At 36.2% G+C, this 12,439-nt stretch overlaps 1 protein-coding gene across 10 annotated transcripts in view; it reads left to right on the plus strand.

The window, feature by feature from the left end:
- The window catches only part of MRTFB (myocardin related transcription factor B), a 196,094-nt gene that overhangs the window by 139,296 nt on the left and 44,359 nt on the right, over positions 1 to 12,439 (plus strand). For 7 of the 10 annotated variants that reach the window (XM_074965434.1, XM_074965428.1, XM_074965433.1 and 4 more), the window contains 3 exons: positions 650 to 725; positions 3,132 to 3,293; positions 3,889 to 4,073. In XM_074965434.1, coding sequence (XP_074821535.1) covers positions 650 to 725; positions 3,132 to 3,293; positions 3,889 to 4,073 — 423 coding nt within the window. Of the gene's footprint in view, positions 1 to 649; positions 726 to 3,114; positions 3,294 to 3,888; positions 4,074 to 12,439 lie in introns of those variants that run through there. The other 3 variants (XM_074965427.1, XM_074965431.1, XM_074965436.1) reach the window with 2 other exon arrangements.

The following is a 12,439-nucleotide window of genomic DNA, read 5'->3' on the forward strand; positions in this document are numbered from 1 at the left end:
AGGCTCTCTATGTACCAACACAAGGGCCAAGAGCAATTTATTCATTAGTGCTAGCTGCTGCTTTGAAGTAGAGATGTCACTAACTTTCAAGTAAAGAAAAAAATTGAGCTTTAAAAGCAGTTCAAAGGCAATTTCTGTCTTGCTTACTGGAGTCATTTTATGTCTGTACTAGTGTGCTGCATTTCCCAAATTCCCATTCAATCACACCAATTAGATTTAGATTTCAATCTCCCTTTCTTGCTCTGTGTGTTTAGGTTGGAGGAAGAGGGGTAATTAGGCAGAGAGTCTGTTTAAGGTGGGTCATTTTATGGGATCCTTGTTATTTGTAAACTATTCAGGGGAGGGGGACTAAGTTTTATCCTATGCCCTGTAAATTGTCAGCTATACTTACTGTGCAATATAAATACTTCAGTAATCACAAAACATAAAGCCACAACCTAAGCTTTAATGCAAAGTCTTGCCAAAAATTCTGAAGTTTTGATGGCTTTGTTCATAAGGACGAATTTTCAGTACAAAAAATAAATCTCTCCCACAACAGAAAACAGTGATGCTCGTAAAAGTTTGTGTGAATGAACAAATTGCTTTGTTCTGTAGTTATTAGCATTTGTGTGATGCTTTCTCCCCCCCCCCACCCCCCTTTTATTTAAAGACTGAAAATTTTCTGAAGCACAAGATTCGCAGCAGACCAGATCGATCAGAATTGGTCAGAATGCATATTCTGGAAGGTAGGAACCCATATATCCTGTTTTTCAGGCTAAGGGTTTATTTTAGTTTTGGGCTATCTAACTGAATCAAGCTTAGTTATGAGGTACTTATTAAGGTGCAGGACTTCTTTTGCATGCCAATCTGTAGTTCAGGTAATTGGCACTCCATGGAGACTTGAACCAGTGGGGAGGAATCTTTATCCTTAATCCATAGGACAGCAGAGAAGACACTCCTGCCCACGGCTATCTTCTCAGCTGTGAGCAGGATGTCTCTATAGCCACTGTTTCCCTTAAATAAAAATTGTGTTTATCTATCTCCTAAGGGTTGTACATACAGTATACATTGTTGCAGTCTTTCCAGGAAGCCCTGAAACAATCTTTTAAGGGATGTTTTCCGCAGTAGATTAACCATTAATGAGCTTGTCTCTCCACATTTTGTTGCCTTGCTGTTCAGGTAAATTTAATACTCAGAAATAATAAAATCAGTTTTTGAATGGGATGGCATTAGCATGTTTTAATATTGAAATCCCATTGTATGTACAAACAGCAGTATTAAAAACCAAAATGAATTAACAGTATTCCATTTGGTGAAATAGTCTGCTGTTTTTAGTTTTCAGAACATGAACTTGGATACTACACTCAGATCAGGATTCTTCATATTGACAGACCATCTGCATTTTGTCATTAAAATTAGCACACAACAAACATCTAACAACCTTTAAAATTACATTTTAAAATTAAGCCTTTTATAGTTGAGTTTGGCAAGAGAGTCTCCAAATAATTTGTTTTGAAGTTGAAAAACAACAGTTTAATGGATTGCATTCATATTTGTTCTAGGAAAACTGTCATTAGGGCTAAAGTCATATCAAGTTTCTGCACAGTATATTGGGAAACAGCCAAGACGTTACATTTTGAAAATTGGGGTTTATAATGGAAATACCAACTCACTCTTAACTATAAGAGTGCTGCTATAATGTATACATTTTTACTAATATGATCTGCTTTTAGATTTATGAATCATATTAGTTCTGTGTGTCATACTTTTGGTTTCACACACATGATTACAATATATGCTGATATTATTACGATAGAATAAGAAGTGCCTGCATTCTTTAAAATGTCCCTGATGGGTTTTTTCTTTCTACTTCAGCCTACTTAATGAGTCTAGCAGAATAAATTGGTAGTCTTACTTTGGTGACAAAGGCCATGATTTGGCAAAGTGCATAAGCAATTGCGTAATTTTAAACTGACTCAGGTGCTTAAAGTTAAATGTGTTTAAATTCTTTGCTGAATTGGGGCCAAAGTAATTGAAGATTGTTTTTCAGGTCAAATTTGACTCAAATTTTACCTTTGTAAAAATATGCTCATAGAATTCGTGAGGATTTTTTTTTTTAATAACGAAAATCTTTTCAAATAAACAAGATATTTCACTGGAGTGTTTTAAGCAAATAAACATTACCCTCTAGAGTTTTCAATTCAAACATAACCTGGAGAATTGCAAGTGAACTTGACAAGAAACTGGCTATCATCAAATGCAAATTGTGAAAGAAATGTCAAAAGTAACCAATACTATATCATAAATTGTTAAGTTGTATAAGTTGTTTTAATTATTTCAGTAACATAGAAAAGGACTTTTTTGTAATTAAACATTTAAATCTGATAGTGCCTCTCTAATAGGTCACCACCATTTATATAGCTGCTTATACTAATAAACAGCATTTTGGTGTCCTATCCATCTGTTGTAGTGTACAGTAAATATTATACACCTTGTTTATGTTGTGTAGATTCTGTAGCTACAAATTGCATCCTAAATTGATGACAGGGCAGGGTCCTTGATCAGAGTGCCTAAGATACTTGATTTGGGATCCCCAGGTACTACCATAATTTAATAATACAATTAATAATTATTATTAAATACTATGTTGGTTGGTTGAGCCCGTATGAGCTTGATTTCTTTGGCTGGGTATAAGTTTTTGAATTTAAATTTTAAATTTTGTCTTGCAATGCTGAGGAAATTTATTGTAAGTGCACTAAAAAGGACAAATGACTTCCTAAAACCAGAAAGTTTTTCTGAGTTGGTCTTTTTTCAAATGTTTACCTTTTGTTAAAAATGTTACAAATACACATTGTTGTGATGGCTGCAAAAGTGCTATATTTAGCTAATTGTGGGAGGATATTATAAACAAGAGCTATCTAGAACATTTTCCTTTTCTAATATTAATTTTGAGGATCTGTAGATAAGTTAGTAATATATATGTATTTTTATAACAAAATGACACTCTCTAATAAAGGACTAAAATAACTCACCGATGTTTTAAAGTTTTTGACATGCACGGAGGTATGGCTATGAAGATCAAATGCTATTTTGATGGTCTTAAAATGAGACAAAATAGTTAACAAAATCATTAAGAGTTTTATCTCTTTTAGAGACATTTGCAGAACCCTCACTGCAGGCAACTCAGATGAAACTAAAGAGAGCTCGGCTGGCAGATGATCTGAATGAGAAGATTGCTCAGAGGCCTGGCCCTATGGAACTGGTGGAAAAGAACATCCTTCCTGTCGACTCCAGTGTTAAAGAAGCAATTATAGGCAAGTAGAAGAGCTACAACTTGGATCTGTTATCAGTAAGGCAATATGAGAAATTAGTAATTTGAACCTTAACTTCAAAGGTTAGTTGAAAAAAAACCCCGTAAAGTTAATTAGCTATGTATTATGTCAACTTCTAAGATACTTATGCCCTACCAGCACTAAATTGAGCAAAGTAATACTATTTTTATTCAAACTCAGTTTTAACTGTACAGTTGATTGGAGTATAAAGCTATGTCTGTCTTACGTGAGTGAATCTTTTAATTATTAAAAATAGTTAAAAATTAATTGACGCTACATAAATGACTCTTATTTAGTCACCTCCGATATTAAGGGACTATCCCACTAAATGCTCAAACATACTGAATACAGTTCTTCTCATCCTGTCTTAGAAGACCATCACCATTGAGCAACCAATTTTTGGACCCTTGAATATCATTTAAGATGGCTTTTATTGTGTTAAAAATAACATTTATATACAAAAATATTTAACTACAAATCATAGTATGCTAGTTGATTTCCAACATTTCATGGCTCCTCTAGCTAGCTAAATATTGACTTCTGAAACTAAATAGTTTATTTATTGTAAACATCCTAGCAGTTGGACAAGAGAGTTATCCCCAAGCTTTGGATGATTACTCATTTGATGAAGACAGCAGTGACGCTTTATCTCCAGATCAGCCTGCTAGCCAGGAATCCCAGGGTTCAGCAGCGTCTCCTGGTGAGCCAAAAACAAGGGACTCGCCATCATCAGTCACAGCGAACACTACTTCTACTACACAGGTACAGTTTATAAATGTCAGAATCAAATCACAAACCTATCTATTGTAGTACTGTATTGCAGTAAAGAGAGCACTGATAAAAAAGCACATTTACCATAACATGATATTTAACTTTCTGTGTGTTTTTGTCGCATTTCACTTCAATGGTGCTCATTCTAGGGTACTCATTCAGACCAGAAGAATATAAGAGAGTGCTGGAAGGCAGGTACATCCGCCTTCAGAATGAGCAGGCCCTTGTTCCCTGGATAGCCAAACAAAGGTTACTCCAGGCCAATTAAGACACCTGATGCCAATTAACCAGTTAAGGCCGTTAGGCTAATGGAGACAGCTGGAACCAATCAAGGTCCCACTTATACTGTTTAAAAGCTCTCCTTCCAGTGCCCTCCAGGAGGCTGAGGTGAAAGGAGCTGGAGGAGAGGAAGCATTGCTGAATCCTGAGGTAAGGGTGAAGCTAGGAAAAGGGGACCACGGGGAAAGTGGCCCAGGGAATCAAAGCAGTTTCAGTGGTGAAGGGAAAACCACCAACAGCTGCTACCATTAGAATCCCTGGGCTGGAACCTGGAATAGAGGGCGTGCCCGGGTTCTCCCCTCTTCCCACCCTCCCCCACCCCCACTCTTCAGAGATCCCCTGGAGAAGGGAAGCAGGACTCGGTCCAGGTAGGAGGCTGAACTGCGTCTACTGAGCTCTATGGAGCAACAGAGACTGTGGGGTATTCCCCCTTCCCATCTCCCACACTGGCCGGTGATGAAAGTAACTCAATAGGCTGTGACTCTTGTCGCTACACTAAGAAAGGGAGGTCACATTGGGGCCATATCAAGTTTCTGAGGCCACTGAATCTTCCCAGAAGCGCGGGACCCACCAATACAGGCTCGGGACTTTGTCACACTAGGTACTGTTGACCAAAGTTGGAGGACATATTTGATCAAAGAGAAGTACTGAAGGCCCCGAACATAACATAGGAAAAGGAGGAAGCAAATAAAGAGCACTAATTGTGTTCTCACCTTTCTTTATTTCCCTCATTTTTTTTCATTAATATTAATAATTTTTAACTCTTCTTTTATTTTATCTTTCCTACTGGCCACCATCTCTGTGTCTCTTTCTATGCTATATATGACCCTAGAAATACTTCCTCTTCTTAAATATCAAATTTCATTCATCACACTGCCAAGCAACTCAACAAGCTTTTAAAAACTCTCAATATTATTTGTGTAGGCTACTTTTCATGTTGATAAAATAACCGGCTTCAACTTAAGCAAAAAATCAAAAACTATTCTTTTTAAAGTATTGTGCTGGTTAAAATCCAGTTACCTCAAAAATGAACTTGTGAGACTTCTTGGTTCCCCTCTGTATGAACATGGTAGAGAAATAGATGGAGTGAACATGACCTACCTGGCTGCCAGTGTATTAAAGAAATCTTTGCTCATATTCTGTAATGTGGCCTCCCACCATCATATGAGGATTGCATTTTACTTTTCCCTTTATTACAAGTACCCTTCCTCTGCACCCTTAAAAGCAATGATAACTTTGTATAGCTGTTCCCCCACTTTTCTTGTAGTATTTAGGACACTGAACAAACAGTAAAAATATCATGGTGGTAAAAAACATAAAATATTAAATCTAACCCTGCAGACTGCTGTTCTGTTTAAAACAAAAAAATCTGAGAAAGGTGGGATTCGTAGACCTTGCACACCCTTCTCACCTTCATCAACCTGAAACCTCAAGCCAGAATCCAAATATATGCATGGAACTTCCTCCACAGTCAACATGGATAAACATTCAGGAACTGCTTTAAAAATAATGGAGGTGGCAACATTTACTCAACATTCATTCTCATAAGAGAGAGAAAACAGATCAGTTCCTAAAGTATCCCATTCTTAGCTGTTACACTGTGCAAAAGTGTTTGGGTCACTTCTGAATTTAGGTATACTTCATAGCAGTGTATTGTGATAGCCTTGTCTGGTCAGTTTGAACAGGGGGAACATATCTGTATTCCTTTTATTTGCTAAATGAATAGAGGGAGCATTTGTACTATTTAATTATGCAAAGTGGTTAACAAAAGCAGGGAACAGGAAATTTCCCATGTAGCATAATTTACATAATCTAACTAACCATTTCTTTGCTATCCATATATTTCACATTTCCACCATACTTCAGAGATGACATTGAGTTAGATATTTGGGGGAGGAAAGATCATATCCACTTAAACTCAGACACAAAAATAGATAAACCTTCGAAAAAGACAAACTTTCATGCTGTTTCAAGCTCTCTGTGTAGTCTAGAACTGATAATGAATTAAATCATCTCAGATTCATTGCTTGCTAGTGTCTGTAATTATTGGATTCTTTTTAATGGAATTTAGAAACACTTGTTTACCTAGCTTACTTTTCAAATGCTTGCAGTAAAAGGGTTCAAAAAAGAACTTATGGTTCAAAAAAGAACTAGATAAATTCATGGAGGATAGGTCCATGGCTATTAGCCAGGATGGGCAAGGATGGTGTCCCTAGTCTCTGTTTGCCAGAAGCTGGGAATGGATCACTTGATGATTACCTGTTCTGTTCATTCCCTCTGGGGCACCTGGCATTGGTCACTGTCGGAAGACAGGATACTGGGCTAGATGGACCTTTGGTGTGACCCAGTATGGCCGTTCTTATGTCATTGCATTGGAAAGTGCAGAACCCAGTTTGCTGTTCCTAGGTTCCAAGAGTGAAATCCTGGCTCCCTTGAAGTCAATAGCAAAACTCCCATTCACTTCAAGGAAGCCAAGATTTCACCCCATGCTTTTTCCAGAATCTGTAGAACCTTTGCAGTCATCCCAGAAGAATGTTTTGTCTTTAATAGTAATGATTAACTGCAGTTGCTACTGGGTTTTTAGTACCTTTCTTCATTCCAGATAGTTAACTTGTATAAATCATCATAATTCTACTGAAGTTAATCAGTTGGGTATCTGGCCCTGTGTCTCCAGAAAAGATCACAGAATTAATGAAGGTGTTGGTTTTTATATTTAAATAGTTTTAAAACAGTGTAGATGTTCGGTATTAAGAAACAAAACAAACTTGCTGTTTCTCACCTAAGCTAGATTTTCTTGTGTTTTCTTGCATTATGTATCTAAATTAGATTTTCCAAAGAAGAGTGAAAGTAAGGAAACCTGAAACACTAAAAGGAACAAAACTGGCAGATGCAACATTTCCCTAATCTATAATAAGATAACTGAATGAATCGTATTTTTTTAAATAGATGAACAAAAAATCAAATGTAGATTTGACTCAGTAGCTTCAAAATAATACTATCCACTGCCATGGAGAGATCGGAGCTTAATTGTTAGTCTTTGTAGCTTATGTTCTTAGGTCAAAGAAGCAACATTGCTTCTCTCAGGTGCTTCATTGACTGGTCCAAAGTCTCATTCAAAAGGATGGCAGTTTTGTGTCTCTGACAGTATAAATTATTAGATCTAAAAGGGAAACAGATCGCCTCTACTTCTGAAGAGGCAATTAAGATGGATCTAAATGGCAGTATTATCCATTAAGAAGCTCCTAAGGGCCTAAATAGTGTCATCTCATTACATTGGTGTATATCAGTAATAAATCCATTGTAAATGATCAATTCCACTGTAAATATGAAAGGAGTATTAGGACCATAGTGTCTTATTTCAAACATTTTTAAAAAATCATATAGTAGCAGACAGATGGAGGCATAATGCTGTACTTGAATTTCTTTTCTCAAAAGCCTGTCTCAACCAATTTGTAATATTTGTAGACTTAAAGTACGAAACACTGTTACCCCCATTATTTTTTTTTGGATTATTAGTCTAACAGTTTATACCATTTAGAATAAGGCTGTCAAGTGATTAAAAAAAAATCATGATTAATCACGCTGTTGTTAAAGAATACCATTTATTTAAATATTTTTAGATCTTTTCTACATTTTAAAATATATTGATTTCAATTACAACACAGAATACAAAGTGTACTGTGCTCATTTTATATTTATTTTTTATTTAAAATAATTGCACTGTAAAAAACCAAACAAATAGTGGTTCTCAATTCATACAAATACAAGTACTGTAGTGCAATCTCTTTATCATGAAAGTTGAACTTACAATTATGTACAAAAAATAACTGCATTCAAAAATAAAACAATATAAAACTTTAGAACTTACAAGTCCACTCAGTCCTACTTCTTGTTCAGCCAATCACTCAGACAAACAAGTTTGGTTACAATTTGCAGGCGACAATGCTGACCACCTCTGGTTTACAGTGTCACCTCAAAGTGAGAACAGGTGTGTTCAGCTGGCACTGTTGTAGCTTCAACCACCATTCCAGAGACATGCGTCCATGCTGATGATGGGTTCCATTCGATAACGATCCAAAGCAGAGAGGACCGACGCAATATTCATTTTTATCATCTGAGTCAGATGCCATCAGCAGCAGGTTGATTTTCTTTTTTGGTGGTTCGGGTTCTGTAGTTTCTGCATTGGAGTGTTGCTCTTTTAAGACTTCTGAAAGGATGCTCCACGCCTCGTCCCTCTCAGATTTTGAATGGCACTTCAGATTCTTAAACCTTAGGTTGAGTGCTATAGCTATTTTAGAAATCTCACATTAGTACCTTCTTTGCGTTTTGTCAAATCTGCTGTGAAAGTGTTCTTAAAAAGAACATGTGCTAGGTCATCATCCAAGACTGCTATAACATGAAATATATGGCAGAATGCAGGTAAAACAGAACAGGACACATACAATTCTCCCCCAAGGAGTTCAATCACAAATTTAATTAATGCATTATTTTTTTAATGAACGTCATGAGCATGGAAGCATGTCCTCTGGAATGGTGGCCGAAGCACAAAGGGGCATATGAATGTTTAGCATATTTGGCACTTAAATACCTTGCAACAGCAACTACAAAAATGCCATGCGAACACCTGTTCTCACTTTCAGGTGACATTATAAATAAGAAGCAGGCAGCAGTATCTCTGGTAAATGTAACCAACCTTGTTTGTCTTAGCAATTGGCTGAACAAGAACTAGGACTGAGTGGGGGGGTCTAAAGTTTTACATTGTTTTGGTTTTGAGTGCAGTTATGTAACAAAAAAAAAGCTACATTTGTAAGTTACACTTTTATGATAAAGGGATTGCACTACAGTACTTGTATAAGGTGAATTGAAAAATACTATTTATTTTCTTGATAATTTTTACAGTGCAAATATTTGTAATCAAAAATAATATAAAGTGAGTACTATACACTTTGTATTCTGTGTTGTAATAGAAACCAATATATTTGAAAATGTAGAAAAACATCCAAAATATTTAATAAATTTCAATTGGTATTCTATTGTTTAACAGTGCAATTAATCACAATTAATTTTTTTGAGTTAATTGAGTGAGTTAACTGCGATTAATTGACAGCCCTAATTTAGAAGAGAAAATATATATAATATAAAATAAATAAAATTTGGAGTTGCATTTCAAGCGCTCATAAGATTGGTGAAAACTAGAACAGTTTAAATACGCAAAATGGAATGTTGAGATGCTTGATTCCCTCTTTCACAGTTCCTCTGAACTGCAAAAATAGTTTGAGCTTTGCAAGAAAACAAAAAAAAAATCTTCACAATAACATAGTTGTGTGGTCTAGAAAGGACAGTGACACTGTCTGACCTTGAATATTTCTGCATCTTTAAACATCTTATAAAAATGCAGCTGGAAAACAACTTGCCAGAATATCAATGGAACTAACATCACTTGCACTGGAAATTAAATTTAAGTCTGACCAATTCCTAAAACAGATGGCTATGTATATAATATAGTCATCTGGGCATTGTTATCATGAGTGCCTCTCGCTGGATTCCCACAGCCAGTTTTGGTATCTCCAGCCTTTGAGTTACTCAGTAGACCATTATTTATAGTGCCTACTTGTATTAGATGTTGTCAGACTGTTGGTTTTCCTCTAGTGTTAATTCTTTGTGCCATTTTGGTCCTTGATTTCTTTGAAATAGCCAGCATGGATGCTGATTAGTATAAGTATGGTGCTGGGCTTTTTTGATAGGGGGACACTTATCCACTTGGAACTGGAGACCACCAACTCATTTAAAGAAGGTTACCAGACTTCCACTAGACTTTTGGTCACTGTTGGTCAGTAATGAATTTGATCTTAAGTCCAGTTGCTTTCAAGGAAATAAGGTAGTCACTATTCCCTAAATAAAATTATCCCTGTCTTTTTCTCATTCCTCTTTACACTACCAACACCTTATTGTTTTCTTTTCCTATGTCTTGCACTTCTTAGCCAGATTTCCTCCTTATTACATATTGCTATGCTCATGAACACTTAAATGTTCAACCCAATATCTTGCAAGTGTTTTTTATTTGCATATAGACTTCTAATAACCCATTGATAGTGATGTTTGGGATCTTCTGGTGCTTATACTCATACATTCTTAATTGTATACTCTAAAATAAACATGTGTAGCTTTTGCAATGCAACTAAGAATAGCTATTTTACAGTTTATGGAAAGATTTAAGGAGGTAACAATTTTAATGGCCAGAGTAATGGGTATTAATGTAAACGTGTAATATCTCTTTTGGTTAGTCATGGCTGTAATCTAGTGCTGGATTTTCAGAAGAACTTCATAGGGAGCTCAGGGTGTTTCATGAAGGTTCTATATACAAAGAACAAAATACATAACTGAGCACTTTGGAACATTTTTCCATTTGTTGTTTAAACTCACTTTATATCGGTACATTTATATTTAAACTGAGCCAGTGGACTTCTAACATGGCCATGACTAGGGTGACCAGATGTCCTGATTTTATAGGGACCAGACAGTCCTGATTTTTGGGTCTTTTTCTATTGTAGGCTCCTATTACCCTCCCACCCCATCCTGATTTTTCACACTTGCTGTCTGGTCACCTTAGCCATGACTCCTGTAAAATTGCAGCTACTTTATACAACATGGCAGAAACTGGAATTTTTCTGAACCTTTTTCCTGACCGCCACCATGATAAAATACAAAAAAGTTTGCAAAATTCAAATTAAAGAAAAACATGTCTATCTAAGGCAGCTGATAGTGTACATCATTTAAAGTGCATTCCTTCCTGAGGTGCAGATTGTGACATGAATTAGGTTCCATATGGAGAAAATGTAATGTGTGTTGGGGGAAGTGAAAACAAACCACATGAAATCAGATCAGTAAGTGAAGAGTTAGGCTCCTTATGGATAGTTAAATAAAAATACTCGCATGGTAAGTGTTAGATACATGATAGCAACAACAACACAACAGAGCACTTACAGCTAATTTGAAAAGCACTTCAAATAGGGCTTTAAATCTTCTGGTTGCAGATTTTACACTGTGTTCCATACGCTTCTACATATACACCTAGAAGTACAAAACTGCTCCTCCACAGACTGAAACAGATGCTTATCTTCATGTTCCTCTTGAGATATAAGAATAAGAGCCCACATGTGGAACATGTGCCTGGGAATTTGCTCTTTCACGCTGTTAATTTCCTTGGACAAACCTGGCATTTTACTACAACAGAAAATGTAAAGAATATTTTGAAAACAATGGCGTATAGTCAGGACTCTTTTTGAAGACTTCCTCCTGTACATGTTTCCAGGCCTTAAAGAATTAAAACATTTATGATCCCTCAGCACAGATTGAGTGATGACCCAAAAGTCATCTTGCTTTCACCTAAGATGTTTGCATCTGGTAAGGATTAGGTGTTTTGACCTCATTACTTCAAACATGTCAAGTGATGATAACTGCTGCTTAATAGCCATTTTATTTTTAGACCAATTTCTGAACATTGAAGGACATTGCTCGATGAAGCAATGTGAAATTACTTTCCTAATACACTCAAACTAGCTGTTAACCTCGTGCATGTTCACTTTCAGTTAATGGAGAAAGTGCAGAAATAACACATCTGTGATGGGAAATGGGAGATTTGTTCTTTTATTGTTGTCTTTACATATTTCCTTTAAGAAATAGAGAAGTGGCAACCAATCCACAATTAAAACCTGTTAAATTAGAAAACATGATAAGAAAATGAAGGACATTGTTTGCCCTTTCCTTCCCCGCCCCAAATAGAGCTATTGTAAAAATGAGGAGTCCACCAAGCTGCATATTTCATATAGTTCACAGCCCTTTCAATTTGCACCTCATTGTCAATGTGAGAACAGGTAATTGACTGTGTGGCAGCTGGACTGTTCAAGTTCAAGTAACATGATGTTTGCTTGAGAGACAGCAGGTTGATTCCTAGTGTCAGTGAAATGGCAGGGTTCGTTTGGTTTGGGGTGGGGTTTTTTTTAATAGTACTAATAAAAAGCCATACTCTGAAGGGAAGAAAAGAAGAAATGTTGACTGGCTAGGTCAGGGAATTACAC

Source organism: Natator depressus, chromosome 10 (assembly GCF_965152275.1).
Source record: "Natator depressus isolate rNatDep1 chromosome 10, rNatDep2.hap1, whole genome shotgun sequence".
Taxonomy (NCBI): Eukaryota; Metazoa; Chordata; order Testudines; family Cheloniidae; genus Natator; species Natator depressus.